At 43.3% G+C, this 17,055-nt stretch overlaps 1 protein-coding gene across 2 annotated transcripts in view; it reads right to left on the reverse strand.

Moving 5' to 3' along the window:
• Positions 1-17,055, reverse strand: part of LOC114790508 (inactive dipeptidyl peptidase 10-like) — a 71,427-nt gene that overhangs the window by 10,761 nt on the left and 43,611 nt on the right. For both annotated transcript variants that reach the window (XM_028980638.1, XM_028980639.1), the window contains exons 4-17: positions 7,203-7,297; positions 6,760-6,834; positions 6,010-6,062; positions 5,736-5,817; positions 5,408-5,528; positions 3,089-3,243; positions 2,864-2,961; positions 2,586-2,709; positions 1,776-1,814; positions 1,526-1,633; positions 1,084-1,172; positions 948-995; positions 380-501; positions 117-164 (exon numbers count right to left, since the gene is read on the reverse strand). In XM_028980638.1, coding sequence (XP_028836471.1) covers positions 117-164; positions 380-501; positions 948-995; positions 1,084-1,172; positions 1,526-1,633; positions 1,776-1,814; positions 2,586-2,709; positions 2,864-2,961; positions 3,089-3,243; positions 5,408-5,528; positions 5,736-5,817; positions 6,010-6,062; positions 6,760-6,834; positions 7,203-7,297 — 1,257 coding nt within the window. The remainder of the gene's footprint in view (positions 1-116; positions 165-379; positions 502-947; positions 996-1,083; positions 1,173-1,525; positions 1,634-1,775; positions 1,815-2,585; positions 2,710-2,863; positions 2,962-3,088; positions 3,244-5,407; positions 5,529-5,735; positions 5,818-6,009; positions 6,063-6,759; positions 6,835-7,202; positions 7,298-17,055) is intronic.

Raw genomic sequence — 17,055 nt, forward strand, 5'->3', positions numbered from 1 at the left:
AATGCACATGCTTTTTCTTTCCTGCTCTCTGCCTTTTGGTATTTGCATGACAAACTTCCTCGTGTTCCCAGTTTGAGTGGGATTCCTGATGTAGGAAAAAATTGAATAGAACTCACAATGAAGATTATTACAGCTCAGCAGGATCACAGACGGAGCCCCAGGACCTAAATAAAATTAAACAGAACAAATTCTGTGCATACAGTGATGTACTCTGAACACACACACACACACACACACACACACACGCACACACACACACAGATTGACTGACATTTCACCCTGTATATCAGGGAAATGTCCTGCCTCTCATTACAGTGCAGTAATCTACTCTGATAGTGGATGTATCTGAATGTGCTAGGATGTATAAAGAGGCTCATACCTCGGGATTTGAGAATTACGTGTTGTGTATCGGGGCTCATGGTGGCGTCGTAGAAGGTCCCTCTCTCACTGCTCAGGGTGCAGGTGAGACAGCGAGGTGGGGAAAGGCCCAAAGCTGACACACTGACGGATTAGAGGATCAAGTTTAGCCTTGCACCACTTTAGCCTTGCACCAGTTTCACAGTAACAGAATGCAGAATTCAAAATAGTCATCTTTTCCTGCATGTCCATGTACAGATATTATTAATGAAGAGTGAAAATGTTCTGATGGTCAGACCATTAGACATCCCTGAGGACAGATAATAATCTACAATACCCTGTACCACCTAAATGAGCCAATATGTAAAATTATTTGATTGTTAATTACTACAGGGATTATTACAGTTGAACTGAAACATTTGTGAAGACTTTGTAATATTCTGTACAATCTGTTGAATGTCCCTTGTTAGTTAGTCTTATATTAAGAATTAAGCATAACGAATGGTATCAATGGAAAAGCGTAATGTGGTCTGATTATACTGACTGTGTTCCAAAATTATGGTTGTGTCAGGATAAGACTAGACACCGACCTGTGCAAATGACGCTTTTGTGGTGATCCTTCTGTACTTAAGAAATATCTGAACAGACAAAAAAACCCAGAAAAGAACTAAATCAGCAGTCATCAACTTTTTATTGTGTCCAAAAAAGGAAAGAACTGCAACTCACAGAAGCTGATCACTTTCATCATAGGCCAAGACTCTAGTCACTTCCCAGTTTCCGGATGTCAGTTGAACCCTGGCTTGATCGTTTCTAGGCTGTAGGGAGATTTTCAGTGTTCATATTTATTTTAATTGTATTCCTGCAATTATTCGTATGTGGCTTCCAGCTTCACAATAAAACAGAATAAAAATCTCTAGACACAACTCTACAGTCTTTGTAATATCTGTGCAACAACATACAAATTTATAATGCAGGGATCACTATTGGTTCCAATATTTATTTCAACTAACATTTCAGACATCCTATTCAACTCAATATAATCTGTAATCACAACACTGCCATTGTTCAGTTTTCATTAATATATCTATTTCAGTTCTTTCCTTGGAGTCTAGAAGATGTCAAATTAGAGAACCATTGGAACACATACTTTACAATTTGACCAATTCACCTGTTTAGTAACCATGGCAATGTGGTGGAATTCTCCCTGTCCCCCCTGCTTAACTGGTACAGTGAGAAAGAATGTGCTGCTGTCTCTGGTGAAAATGGGTTCTTGCTCCTGGAAACAGAACAGAAGGAACATGAAAGTCCTCTTGTAAGTCGCTTTGGATAAATGCATCTGCTAAATAAAGTAAAGAAAGTCTATAATCTATTCTAATATAATATCATACAATGTATCATATATCATATGATCCTTGTACCTGCTTTGAGAGCCATAGTTCAGACGTTTCTTCATATTTCTGAAAAAAAAAGAAAAAAAAAAAGGTGTACATAAAATGAGAGTTTGATCTTCAAACTGAGGCTTTCAGACAAACTTTAGTCACTCATGTAACAGATTAAATATTTAATAGACATACTGTCACAAAGTTCCAGACTCTGAAATGTGGTGCATGACATGGCGTTTTAATAGGAATCTAAAACAGTAAACAAGCCATGGGAGCAAAACATAACACAAAGTTTCTTTAATAAGGGTACAAGCGCAGAGCTGTTATAGAGCAGGTACTGATCACAGACAACTGACATGGAATGGAGACCACTGGGGAGATGGTACACCCTTGTGGGTGGAAGGTTAATTACAAGCAGGTGGAAATCATTATGACAGACAGGAAAAAACAGAGATGTGGCTCCACCTAGTGGGCAGGAGATATGAATAAGTTACAGGACGGCATTTATCAGATGCCCTCATCCAGATCGACTCACAATCAGTAGTTTGTAATTCGCTCTGCAGACATCAGTGGTTTGTAAGACCCCCTAGGTACACTCAGTGTTAAGTGTCTTGCTCAGGGACACAAAAGTAAGTGGGATTTAAACCTGGGTCTTCTGGATCATAGGTGAGTGTGCTACTAAGGCATAAGTCATATTATGCAAAAAGGCATAAGTAAGGCAATCCAAGCATTTACAGAACAGTATTACTGTGTTTATTATCCATGCTCTCCATTCATCACCAACATGAAAAAGAAATACTTATAATGCTTACAGTTTTCTTTGTAAAGCTGAGAATAAAGTCATACCTTAACACAGACCCCTACGGTGGCATCACAGACAGTGAGAATGGACACATTCTGGGTTCTGTTCAGCCATCGGACTGCAGTGTGAGTGTTACTGATCCACTTCACCATCACCACATAGTGCTCCCTGAACAGGAAACATGCCAGCACATCTTCACACACCAACCTGCTCCTCATTCAACACACTTACAAATTCCTTGAAGATAACGGCAGCTGCTCATCTTTGACTAATGGCGCAAATTTAATAACTGGGCGTGTGACATTTCTTCAGGAGTCATCACCTGAGTTTGAGAGAGTCAGGAAGCATCAGCTCCTGAGTGTGTGTGGGACCATAAAGATTGACCACAAACAGCCTCACTATGGGGTTGGGTTGGCCAGCCTGTCATAACACAAACACAAATACACAGACAAAATTCAGATTGAAATAATGATAATAGCTCATATTTTATTTCTTCAAATGATCTTCATCATTTTGCATTACATGACAAATATCACTATAAAATTACCTTTGGGTATGGGTAAGACTTCCCTTTGGGATAAGTTGCCCCAGTGAATTGTGGTAGTGCCATGTTGGGCACCAGGGTGTCATTGATCAGGAGAAATGCCAACATTTCTCCATCTGGTGACCACCAGTGTGCTTTGTGTGACTTCAGAATCTCCTCTACAAACACACAAGTCAGAAAATACTGAACAAACTATCCAGAATAAACCTGAACAGGTTTAAGGAGATGTGCAGTTCATCTGGACTTCCAGATGTAGGCAATAATTTTAAATAAAATGAAATGTACAGATGTCTAGTAATGTAAATGTTATCTTCAGAGTTCTTCCTTTCCACCACACTGTTTCGATACTGAGGGTGAGTGACAGGGCAGGGGTCAGAATCAGTGTTTATATGGAAGAAGATATCCGTTCATTAATGCTAGTCAGGCCACACTAGGAGAACGTTGGGTGAAAGGGGTCGAATAAAAGTCTTTACTCTTTCAGTCTTTCTAGAAGGTTCTTCCACTCTGAATTCCTAATAGACCTCTTCAAACTGCAGATCCTGCAATGTTTACGGTGGTTCTAGGAACACCTTAGAGAACTAATTGGGGTAGAGTCTAAACCACTACACAAGGAACAACCAGTGGTGTAAGTATACACTACGGGATCAAATTTGTGCTACACACGGGGACAAAATTGTTGGTACCCTTCAGTCAATGAAAGAAAAACTCAAAATGGTCACAAAAATAACTTGAATCTGACAAAAGTAATAATAAATAAACATTTTATGACATTTAACTAATAAAAGTTAGACATTGCTTTTCAACCATTCTTCAACAGAATTATTAAAAAAAATACATGCCTGACATGGTGTGTACCACACTCAACATGGACCAGAGGAAGCGAAGGAAAGAGTTGTCTCAGGAGATTAGAAAGAAAATTATAGACAAGCATGTCAACAGTAAAGGCTATAAGACCATCTCGAAGCAGCTTGATGTTCCTGTGACTACAGTTGCACATATTATTCAGAAATTTAAGATCCATGGGACTGTAGCCAACCTCCCTTGACGTGGCCGCAGGAGGAAAATTGATGACAAATCAAAGAGACGGATAATACGAATGGTAACAAAAGAGCCCAGAAAACTTCTAAAGAGATCCAAGGTGAACTTCAAGCTCAAGGAACATCAGTGTCAGATCGCACCATCCGTCATTGTTTGAGCCAAAGTGGACTTCATGGGAGACGACCAAGGAGGACACCATTGTTGAAAACAAATCATAAAAAGCCAGACTGGAATTTTCCAAACTACATGTGGAAAAGCCACAAAAATATCCTATGGACAGATGAGACAAAAATGTATCTTTTTGCCAAGGCACACCAGCTCTATGTTCACAGATTGAAAAATTAAGCATATCAAGAAAAGAACACCATCCCTTCTGTGAAACATGGAGGAGATTCTGTTATGTTATGGGGCTGCTTTGCTGCATTTGGCACAGGGTGTCTTGAATCTGTGCAGGGTACAATGAAATCTCAAGACTATCAAGGGATTCTAGAGAGAAATGTGCTGGCCAGTGTCAGAAAGCTTGGTCTCAGTCGCAGGTTATGGGTCTTGCAACAGGACAATGACCCAAAACACACAGCTAAAACACCCAAGAATGGCTAAGAGGAAAACATTGGACTCTTCTAAAGTGGTCTTCTATGAGCCCTGACCTCAATCCTATTGAGCATCTTTGGAAAGAGCTGAAACATCCCGTCTGTAAAAGGCACCCTTCAAACCTGAGACAACTGGAGCAGTTTGCTCATGAGGAGTGGGCCAAAATACCTGCTGAGAAGTGCAGAAGTCTCATTGACCGTTACAGGAATTGTTTGATTGCAGTGATTGCCTCAAAAGGTTGTGCAACAAAATATTAAGTTAGGAGTACCATCATTTTTGTCCAGGCCTGTTTCATGAGTTTATTTTTTAAATAATTCTGTTGAAGCATGGTTGAAAATCAATGTCTGACTTTCATTGGTTAAATTTCATTGAATTTTTATTTATTATTACTTTTGCCAGATTAAATGGTCACAGAAAAGTTATTTCTTTCATTGACTGAAGGGTACCAACAATTTTGTCCACGTGTGTATACCTGAACTACCATTTACAGAGATTTAGTTGATTTAGATTTAGTAGATTTAGTTTACACCGCCATTTCTTTATTTTTAACTTCTGGGGTTATTATTTTATAATTATTCATTTATTAGTTATTCTATTTCGAGTTGATTGGTTGTGTTTTATGTGTAGTCCTCTCTTGTTTCTCTCAATTCTGCAGAATTGCCTTCAAAGTTGATCAGTAGCATTCAAACAAACCTTCATACAGCCAGTCAGCAATTCCATTAAAGACAATCTCTTCCTTCCCGGAAGACGTCAGCCTCAGGGAATTACTCCGGACATCTGATCGGTAATATATATTGTTCTCAAAAATGTATATCTGCAGAGAGACAACAGAACACAGATATTTATGACAGAAAACACACTATTTTATACACAACACACACATTTTTGAGTGTCTGATTCTGAAATAGGCCTCCTCTCTCAGACGATTGTGGTGTGTGTTGAGTAGGGTTTATGAAATGCAGGTTCAAAGCTGACTCTGTATTAAAGATTGCGTTAAGTGGCCAAAGACTTCACAACACACCAGCTGCTGGCCCTGCACCCCCCAGTCAGCAAACTGGAGGACAGCATCCTGAACCTCAGGTGGATTCAGCTCCCACACCTCCCTGTGGAAAAGCAGAGCTGTATAATTCAAGAATGTCAGAAAGACAAAAAACAGGAATATTTTTTAATTAAATAAAACATCATAAATGCTGCCAGTTACACTGCATTAGAATATAGGATGCATGTTTACATATTTCTGCCCATGCAGTGTTTAAATCTACTACAAATTAGTTATCGTTAGTGAATAATATTACCTTGTAAGAATATTGTAAATGATGTAACTTGCAGTGTAAGAGTATTTATAAACCTGTTAAAAAAGAGGACATTTTAAATTTCATAATGAATTTAACACACCAATAGCAACAATTAATTGTGAGGTAGTTTTATTTTATGCAGTAGCTACAGACATGAAGACATTGGATGGGTGTCTGGACTCACACAGAGTTTCTATAGGTTTTACCGGGAAAAAAAAGTCTGTGAGTGCACAATGTGCAAATCCATTTCATTTAATCATATTCATTGTGGAGATACAGCTTCATAAAGGTTATCCATGCCCCACACCCAGAGAAAGCCAATCAGAACAAAGAGTTGTTAATTAATGCCCAGTGCCCAACCAGTGTGGAAGCACACTAATATAACACCCATTTTTAAAAGGTGCTGGAGAGGCAAACCCTGTCTCATTTGGGCAATGAACCAAAATAAGGCCTATGACATGATTTACTTCCATTTTCAGAAGATCTTTTATGTCGTCCCATACAAATGACTCCTGCTTAAGGCCAAAGCAGAAGGTAGGAACTGTACCAGATTGGATCAAAGAAAGCAGTGGGTAGTAAAGAGTAAAGGTAGACAGAATGAAACAATGTCCATAGTGGGGTATACCCCAGCGTTAAGTTTTAGGACCTTTATTTGGCTATAATTATAGTTACACAAGATTGAATATAAGATAACAATGGCAAACAATTCATGAATAGAACAAAGGTAAAATAAGAACATGGAGGACTCACTTGTTTAACATTATAGGCAAAGAGAACATATTTCAAATCTGGTGACACTGAATATTTTGCAACATGGAAAGATTCCTAAAGAAAAAAAGACAGAAAGAAAGACGAATCATATTTATTAAAACACTAAACATATTGAAAACATAAAATCACTGTCCACATAACACACTACTCAGAGGGACTAATGTCTGGGATTCTGGGATTGTGGATTCTGTCATGTCACTTGTTCAGTGACAACTCATCTTTAAGCAGATTTTCAAATTTTCAATTTAATGGCAACATTTTCTAGTTGAACCCAAATCTGCTTAATATATTAAATAGTGCACATCCCAAAACATAACTTAATGGGGATTATAATTATCATGTGATTACTATGTTTCCAACAGGGTCATTCACTGACATCCATGCAAGAGATTTATTGTCCTGTGAAGGGATCATTTACTTACAAAGGTTGTGTTTTTCACCAAAACATCTGTCTCGTTTGTCACAAAGTTGAACCTGATCACATTTCCATCATAGTTTCGATAGAGAACCTCAGCATCTGCAAGAAAAATTAAATTTATTTAATTACGACTAGCTTTCAACTACATTATTGTCCGTCGTCTGGCATTGTGTCACTGCATATGGTTGGGGTGGTGGCATAGGTCTTAAAATAAAGGTATTGTAAAGTAAGTAAAGTATTGATCTCAAAGCAAAGCATCTAAACAAACACTACTTAAGGTTCTTCCTTCATAAAGACCAACTGTGTGGATTCAAGGCATTTATATTTATGGCATTTATATTTATGGCTGCAAATAGCCCCACAGCATGATGTTCCCATTTTTAACTGGGGTTGAGGGCCTCTCCCTTTCTGTCACGTCCGTGCCGGCTCCGCCCCCCCAACACGCTCACCCTCCCCAGAGTATTAGACTGTGTGTCCGTGTCTGCGTGTCATGTCGTGTAGCCGTGAGTGCCCGGGTAAGTCCCAATTCCCTAGTGTGCATGGGGCGTGTCCCTTATCACAGTCCTGGGTATTGGGTTCCTCAACACATTCCCTCTCCAGGCTCCTTTGGCATGGCTAGTGATCCTCACGGGCTAACGAGCGTCAGGTGCGGCTGGTTTAGTCTAATCCGCCTCATTATAAAAGACCCGTGTGATTCAGAGTCTACAGAGTGATTCTCCAACGTGACTACCGGAGTCTGATCCCCTTTGTGTCTGTCAAGTGCCTGGCCGTTTGTGCAGGAGCGCTCGTGAGGAGGACCCCGCCGACGAGCGCCACACCAGCCCGAGGGTCGAGTGGGACTCCGCCCCTTCCCTTGGTTCAGCGCAAGGCGCGGTGGTTTTGTTCATTGGACTTTTGACCTTTTTTCCCTGACGTACTTTTGTTTTTTCTCGTAAATAAACTGTTTTCCCCCTGTCACCCTGCCATCCGTCATTTTTCCCGTCATTGGGGGCGGTACTGTCACAGTATCATGGTAACCCCGGGAAGCTTCTCCCGTGCGCCTTCTATTCGCGAAGATTGACAGAGGCCGAAATTAACTATGATGTGGGAAACCGGGAACTGTTGGCCGTACGGGCAGCGTTGGGGGAGTGGCGCCACCTGCTTGAGGGAGCGCAACATCCCTTCCAAGTTATTATTGATCACCGGAACCTGGAATACATCCGGCAGGCGAAACGCATGAACTCTCGTCAGGCTCTCATTTAAAATTACCTACCGGCCCGGGAAGCTAAACGGGAGAGCGGACGCACTCTCCCGGCAGTATTCTGCAGGCGAGGTCACTAAAGAACCTGCTCCCATTCTGCCCCCTTCCATGATTGTTGCCCCGGTCATGTGGGACCTTGACGAGGAGATCATTCAGGAGACCCGGAATCACCCGGCTCCTCCTGGATGTCCTCCAGAGCGAACATATGTACCGGAGCACTTTCGTGGGAGGGTGATAGAATGGGCCCATGGCCCATTCTATCACCAGCTACTGGCCATCTGGGCATTCGCAGAACGGGAGAAGTGGTGGCCAGGAAGTATTGGTGGCCCTCGTTACAGAAAGATGTGCAGACCAGTGTCTCCTCCTGTACTGTTTGTGCCACCACAAAGAGTCCACGTAGCCTACCCGCCGGGAAATTAGTGCCTCTTCCCGTACTGGAAAGACCGTGGTCCCACATAGCAGTGGATTTCGTGACGGATCTGCCGGTTTCGAAAGGCTACACTACGGTTCTGGTGGTCGTGGATCGATTCTCGAAGGGGTGTAAATTTATACCATTTTTAATTTATACCATCCCTTCCTTCTGCCCTCCAGGTGGCCGAGGCCCTTTTCCAACACCTCTTTCGGGTCTATGGCATCACGGAGGACATCCTCTCTGACCGAGGCCCCCAATTCACCTCCCAGGTGTGGAAGGCATTCTTTAGGAGGCTGGGGGTTGCGGTGAGCCTCACCTCGGGGCATCACCCACAGTCCAACGGACAGGCAGAGAGGATGGTGCAGGAGTCAAGCAGGTTTTTAAGGGCATACTGCCAGTACAACCAACACGATTGGGCAGAGTACCTCGTGTGGGCAGAATACGCCCAGAACTCCCTGCGTCACTCTGCCACGGGCCTGACTGCTTTCCAGTGCCTGCTTGGGCGCCAGCCTCCTCTGTGTCCCTGGGATGGGGAACAGTCTGGGGTGGCTCGAGTGGATGAGTGGTTTCGGCGGGCTGAGCAGGTCTGGGAAGGAGCACATACTGCCTTGCGGTCAGCGGTTCATCGCTTCAAAGTCCAAGCTGACCGTCGGCGGCGGACTGCGCCTGTTATCAGAGAAGGTGACTGGGTCTGGCTCTCCACGAGGGACCTGTGCCTCAAACTCCCCTGCACCAAACTCACCCCGCGATTTATCGGCCCCTTCCTTGTTGTGTCCCAAGTAAACCCAGTAACATTTAAACTGAAACTCCCCTCAGATCTTCGCATTCATCCTGTGTTCCATGTTTCCCTACTTAGGCCAGTCACGAGGGGACCCTTGCACTCGGACGACGCGGACGTGACACCCCCAGCGGCAGTAGGGGTGGATGGTGCCCCTGCCTACAAGGTCCGGAGGCTCCTCAATTCTCGGAGGCGGGGAGGGGTCTTGCAGTACTTGGTGGACTGGGAGGGTTACGGTCCAGAGGAGCGGAGTTGGGTACCCGCCGGGGATGTGTTGGATCCGGGATTGGTGGAAGAATTCCATCGAGCCCGGCAGCCCAGCCCCGCGGCCGAGGGGCCGACCTCCCGGTTCATCACAGTCCTCGCGCCCACGCCCAGGATCCGTGAGAGGGCGTCGCTTCCGGGTCGGAAGCGTGCCTGGAGAGGGGGGTACTGTCACGTCCGTGCTGGCTCCGCCCCCCCAACACGCTCACCCTCCCCAGAGTATTAGACTGTGTGTACGTGTCTGCGTGTCATGTCATGTAGCCGCGGGTGCCCGGGTAAGTCCCAATTCCCTAGTGTGCACGGGGCGTGTCCCTTATCACAGTCCTGGGTTGTGGGTTCCTCAACACATTCCCTCTCCAGGCTCCTTCGGCATGGCTAGTGATCCTCACGGGCTAACGAGCGTCAGGTGCTGCTGGTTTAGTCTAATCCGCCTCAATATAAAAGACCCGTGTGATCCAGAGTCTACAGAGCGATTCTCCAACGCGACTACCGGAGTCTGATCCCCTTTGTGTCTGTCAAGTGTGGTTGTTTGTACCACAGACCCCTGCGGAGTCTCATGATCCTGCCTGGCTGTTTGTGCAGGAGCGCTCGTGAGGAGGACCCCGCCGACGAGTGCCGCACCAGCCCGAGGGTCGAGTGGGACTTCGCCCCTTCCCTCGGTTCAGCGCAAGGCGCGGTGGTTTTGTTCATTGGACTTTTGACCTTTTTTCCCTGACGTATTTTTGTTTTTTCTCGTAAATAAACTGTTTTCCCCCTGTCACCCTGCCATCCGTCATTCTTCCCAAACAATACTCCGGCGTGACACTTTCTTTGTCAAACATATGCAACATCCATGTGCCCAAACAGTTCCAGTTTAGTCTCAGACCAAAGAACAGATTTCCAAAACTCATCTATACCCTTCAAAAGGAAACCTCAGTCAGGCTCGAGAGTACATCAAGAGATGTGGTCTTTGATTAAAGGGCTTGTTCTGGCTGTATTCCTTGAAACATTGACTCCAGAAGAGGTCAGAAGAGGTTTATGAGCGCAAAGAGGGGATCATGGACATAAGGCATGCTAAATTTCGGGTGTCTACGATATAAATAGTGGTCGTAAGAGGTCATCAAAAAGTGGTCCCATATTAAAAATGGGAAAAATTTATTAGTTATAGGCCGGATAGTCGTGTAAAGTTTTGAATGATGTTGTACAAAGGTTGTACGATGAAAACTGGAGGAGATGCATTGGAGATGAAGAAAAAGAAGTAGAAGAACAAGATAAACGAGTGATTCTGCAGGTGGTGACCACAGACCACTTCTCAGTACCTATGTTTTGGTAGCATGAGAGTCCACAACCCACACAAGTGGCTCAGGTCGTGCAGCTCATCCAGGATCAATGTGAGCTGTGACAAGAAGGTTTGCTGTGTCTGTCAGTGTAGTGTTCATAGCATGGAGGCGCTACCATGAGACAGGCCAGTACATCAAGAGACGTGGAGGAGGCCTTAGGAAGGCCGACCTGAGAGTGCAGCTAAAGTTTTAATAAGGCTTGTCCAACAGCAGTCATTCAGCCAAGAGATGAAGACACTTGAAGCAGGACAAGGCTTGACCAGTTCCAGTCATCTCTTCCATCTTATTCCATTCTTGAGCAAGGGTGAACTTCGTGTTGACGGAAGATTAAAACATGCAGCCGTGTGGGCTGTGTCTGCAGCCGACCTTTCTTCGAAGGAGGAGTTCTACTCTCTAACCCAGAACACATGTCCTCACCTGAAGACATGTCAAAGACCGAACTCTCTTGCAAGTGAATGGATTCTTCCCCGCCATCTGAGTCACAGGAGTCCATGTTTTGCAGCAGAGCCAAAGCCTTGGCAGCAGTGTAATCTCTTGGCAACTTTGCGGCTTGTTTGTACCTGTAACCATACCACAGCCATGCATGAAGTATTTTAGCACTAGATTTACTGAGTTTTAATTTTCTGGTGAGAGTCCCAAGGTGTTTGTCAGTAGCTGTGTTTTACAACATGCTGGACCTGGTGGTGGCAAATTCCTACGTTGTGTACAAAGCATGTACAGGGTGGGAAGGCAAAAGAAGATTCTTTCTGAGTCTTGTAGCCAAGGAACTCCATTGTCGATTTATGCAACAAAAGGCAATGGAGATAGAGAGGAAGGCTGCTGCTGTGCCATGACTTGTATAGACAACTCAGTGCCAGGTACAAGAGATCTGCAACAGAAATAGCAGCTGGTTTACCTGTGCAAAGTGTTACAAACTCACTTGCACCAATTGCAGTGAATTGAATTTTTTTTTTTATAAATTAAACAGACTTGTGATTCCGTATATTTTGTGAATGTGTGTCTTTCATATTTGTAGGTCAGTCAGTGTGTGGGATATGTTGTATAGATATGGCAAGCTTTCCATGTCATAATCAGAGGTTTGGCCTGCCTTGGATTTGAGCTACTCTGAGTAAAAAAATGCAAATGTGCCAGGCCTCACAGGTAATGGGTTCTTCAGGTAATGGGGGGATGTGGAGTGACACAATCCAATGGGCCAGTCATTTATAAATGAATGGGAGTGAATTGTTGGTGACTGAGTTCTTAGTTTCAAATCAAGGGGCCATTTGGTCTACCTCTGGTAGGACTGAGGGGGTCAGAAAAACCGGGAGTTCTAGTGTTAAACCCTCATTTATAGAAAGACCAATACAAAAGCTAGTCCTGGTACTTGAAAGTGAATAGTTATGAGGTATACACTCATAAAAATATATTGAAAGATGTACAACTATAATTCACTTTGTTTTGTGCTTATTTGCACATTTTTGTGGTGTTGTAGATGGTCCATAGAATTTGGGAATCATGTATGGTTGTGACAACATGACATGATTGGTGGGAGTGTAAAAGACAATAATATTGTTCATATATTTGTGATTGAGTGGTGTGTGTCCATGTGGTCTTGTGTTTTGTCCTGTGGGTGGTGCTGTGCTTTGCGTGGGAGGAGGAGTTAGATTAATGTGGCCAGCAGGTGTTGATTGTTAAGTGAGCTGTGCCATGTTCTGTTCACTGGATTAGTTTATTGCCCAATTGAGCTGCATGTGTATTGCCGAAGATGGTCTTGGCCACTTGTAAGATAACAGAGGAATTGATTGTCATGCTGGATGTTTGCATTCCTTGGTGAACGCAGCAAGGTATGTTTATTTTCATGATGTGTATTTAGAATTCTTATTTATGTGTAAAATGTATGGTTATGTGTTTGTTTCTCTGTATTTTAATGTAGTTTTCACGGTGCTGTAAAGAAACAAAGACTGGATGAGTTTTCAAGAACTATGTATAAAGCAAAAGAACCTAAGCATCTGTCGAGACTCACTTTGGGATCCAAGGGTTGCTACAAATAAGAATATTTCATTAATTCAGATCTCGGATGTCTTATTTTTTGTTGCCTTTATTTTTTTGATCAGTGTATTTTGATACTTACAGCAACAACAACAACAACAACAACAACAACATTTATTTCTTATATAGCCCAAAATCACGTACAGTATGTCTCAATGGGCTTTGACAGGCCTTACAGTTGACACCCCCCACACTTGACCCTTCTGCACACAAGGAAAAACTCGACACAAAAAAAACTCTAGGAGAGAGAAAAAAAGAAAGGAAGAAACCTTGGGAAGGAGTGATACAGAGAGGGACCCCATTCCAGGGTAGAGTGAGCCTGCAAATTGTGTCAGTGCAGGGTTGATGATATAATAATAAGTCCTACAGTTGTAGGGTTGGAGAAGTCCAGGATGCAGTCAGTGTCATGGTCTAGATTACATGTCCATAATGATGTTACTGGTCCATTTGAAGATCCCTATAGCTGTAGTTGTAACGCTGTGGTGTCCCTCTGGTTTGTTTCATGGTATGTCCTTGTTAAGCAGTTGTCAGGAACCAGGATTTATTTGCTGGTCTCTTCACTGGGGTCTGCCAGTAGTCTGGGTGCTTGATTCCGTGTCTCGGAGAAAAACAAACAGAAGCAGCGGCAGACGGTTGCACTGTACGACCGATACTGAAATATGTGGTTATAGTGGTATATTGGTGGTACAGTGGCCCGGTACCCTAACTAGGACAGCCTAACTAGGGTGAATTTAACTTTGTCTGTGTCTAACAGGGGGACTCTGTGATAAACTGGACTTTATAATTGACACTGCGTCAAAGTGAAGTGAAATGAGGGTCTAGGACTTTAAATAAAAGCCAGAGAAAACAGATAGGTTTTGAGATTGGATTTAAACACTGAGACTGTGTCTGAGTCCCGGACACTGACAGGCAAGCTGTTCCACAACTGCGGAGCTCTATAGGAGAAGGATCTGCTCCCAGCTGTGACCTTCTGCACCTTTGGTACCAGTAGTGACCCTGCACCCATTGATCAAAGGGGGCGTGGCGGTTCGTAAAGAACCAAAAGTTCACTCAGGTACAGCAAGCATCAAATTTGATATGGGCTCATTTTGTGCCTATAATTGCAAAATGCATTCAAGATTAAAGAATGTTGAAACTTTTTTGGAATTCGGGTTGTATTGTGGCAGCAAAATCCTGTTGAAATCCATTGACAACAAAGTTTGCAGACATGTATTATACTGTAGGGTGCAGATGGGCCTAAAATAGAATCAGAGGATTTGATAGCCATTGACATCATTCCTTCTGAACGTACCATCAGCACCCCCGATATATTAATAGGATTATTAAATGTTAGATCCCTTACAGTGGCAGTGGTGGCCTAGCGGTTAAGGAAGTGGCCCCGTAATCAGAAGGTTGCCGGTTCGAATCCCGAGCCGCAAAGGTGCCACTGAGGTGCCACTGAGCAAAGCACCGTCCCCACACACTGCTCCCCGGGCGCTTGTCATGGCTGCCCACTGCTCACTCAGGGTGATGGGTTAAATGCAGAGGACAAATTTCACTGTGTGCACTGTGTGCTGTGTATCACGTGTGACAATCACTTCACTTAATAATAAAAAACCTAAAACGCTCATTGTCAATGAAATTATTACAGATCAGGGGTTTGATGTACTGTGCCTGACCGAAACTTGGTTAAAACAAAACAAATTTGTTTTAAAATTCACCGTCAGACCCCGCTGAACTCGACCAAGCAACCAAATGTCTAGAATTAACACTGTGTAGTACGTTAGAAAAAGTCGCTCCCCTCAAAAGGAAGATAGTAAGAGATAAAAACTTAATTCCTTGGTATAATGATCACACACGTTCATTTAAGAAGACTGCCCGGAAATTAGAACGTACATGGCGTCAAAGTAAATTAAACGTATTCCGAATAGCATGGAAGGAGAGCCTACTTAACTATAAGAAGGCTCTTAGCGTGGCTCGATCAACGTATCTGTCCTCGTTAGACAAAAACAAAAATAATCCTGGATTCCTGTTTAACACTATAGCCAAACTAACCAGAAATAAGACAGAAACGAATACTACCACTCAATATCATCATAATAGCAATGGTTTTATGAATGGAAAATAATCTTCAAATAGCTGACCACTGATTAGAACGCTTCAACCTTATCTTAGAAAAGGTCATAGCCCAGCAGCCGAATGCATACCTAGACAGCAACTATATCCACAAAGTATATCAAATGGGATATAGACCTCATCATAGCACTGAGGCAGCGCTGGTTAAAGTGGTTAATGACCTGCTGTTGGCCTCTGATCAGGGACGCATCTCGCTGCTTGTCCTGCTTGATCTGAGTGCAGCGTTTGACACTATCGATTACGCTATTCTCCTTGTCAGGTTAGAGAATGTTATTGGGATTAAGGAAACAGCCTTTGAATGGTTCAGATCATATCTGACCAACTGATATCAGTTTGTGGACATCAATGGTGTTTCGTCTTCACATAGAGTAGAGTTTGGTGTTCCACAAGGTTCTGTTCTAGGTCCGTTACATTTTTCCCTAAACATGTTACCTTTAGGTGACATCATCCGCAAACACGGTGTTAGCTTTCATTGCTACGCTGACGACACACAGAGAATTGTCTGAAGGACATTAGACAGTGGATGCTCACCAACTTTCTCCTGTTAAACCCTGACAAGACAGAAGCTCTTGTACTTGGGTCTCAAGCAGCCAGATATAAGCTGGCTGACTACATCATAACTCTGTATAGCCTTTCTATTTAACCAAGTGTTGGAAAAAGTATATCAGTTATAATGCAATTACTTCTTTTTCATTTATATCTCACATGTATTAATCTTTGGAAAACAGCAACTATATTAATCGTTAATCACTTGCATGAGAAGCCGTAGGACAAAGGTTGGTTTACAAGTTTGCAGGGCAGTGTGACCGCGACCTGAGTGACAACAAACAGATAAGGGAAGACGTGCAGATGAGGACCAGCAGGAAACCAGCGACTTTGACCTCAACAACAGTGAAGAAGGAACTAAGCCTACACGCAGACATAATTAATTATTAACTCATATGGTATGATTTTATGATGATGTACCGCCCTGTACAAACTGAATAAAATCAGAGGAAGCAATTGAGACCGCAGAGTCATTGGAGACATGATGTGAATGCGTGTCTTTGAACGCTCTCCTTGCAAGTAAAAAGGATCTCAAATGCTTCGTGTCATTTCTCTCTGTTTTATAAATGTTGGAACGATGCATAACCCTAACATTAAATTGGTCCTTCAAGCCGGATTCCAAGACACCAAAGGATTTCCAGTGGACGGGGCGGACACCAGGAAAACCTTGGCCAAGGCTGACCCCTTAAGAGGAGTCAGGAACAGACCCCTTTGGGGACTGGTAGGCCGACCGTCGACTGGAAGTCTGGAGGTTGAAGGAATTCTATGAGTGAGAGAAGGCATGGGGTAAGTTGACTTCTATTTAAATGGTATGAATGGTATGGTAACAAGAGGTTACATAAAAAGAAGTTACTGGTTACATAAAAAGAGGTAACTGGAGTAACGAGAGGTTACTTAAACAAACCCTGAATATTCTAGACTATATTCTAGGCAGGTAACAGGCAGCAGTTAAATTCTACTAGGACGGCGGAGTCCTCTCAGGTGAGTTAAATTCTGTGTGGGAGGTGTAGACTCCTCTGCTTAATAGCAGTTAAATTCCGCGGGGAGGGCGGACTCCCCTGCCCATGAAAAAAGGAACGTTCAATAGTACAATAAAAAGTTGTGTAAAACTCATACAGGTGTATGAGCGTGCGTGCGGGTGTGAATATGTGGATG

Source organism: Denticeps clupeoides, chromosome 5, assembly GCF_900700375.1.
Source record: "Denticeps clupeoides chromosome 5, fDenClu1.1, whole genome shotgun sequence".
NCBI classification, from domain to species: Eukaryota; Metazoa; Chordata; class Actinopteri; order Clupeiformes; family Denticipitidae; genus Denticeps; species Denticeps clupeoides.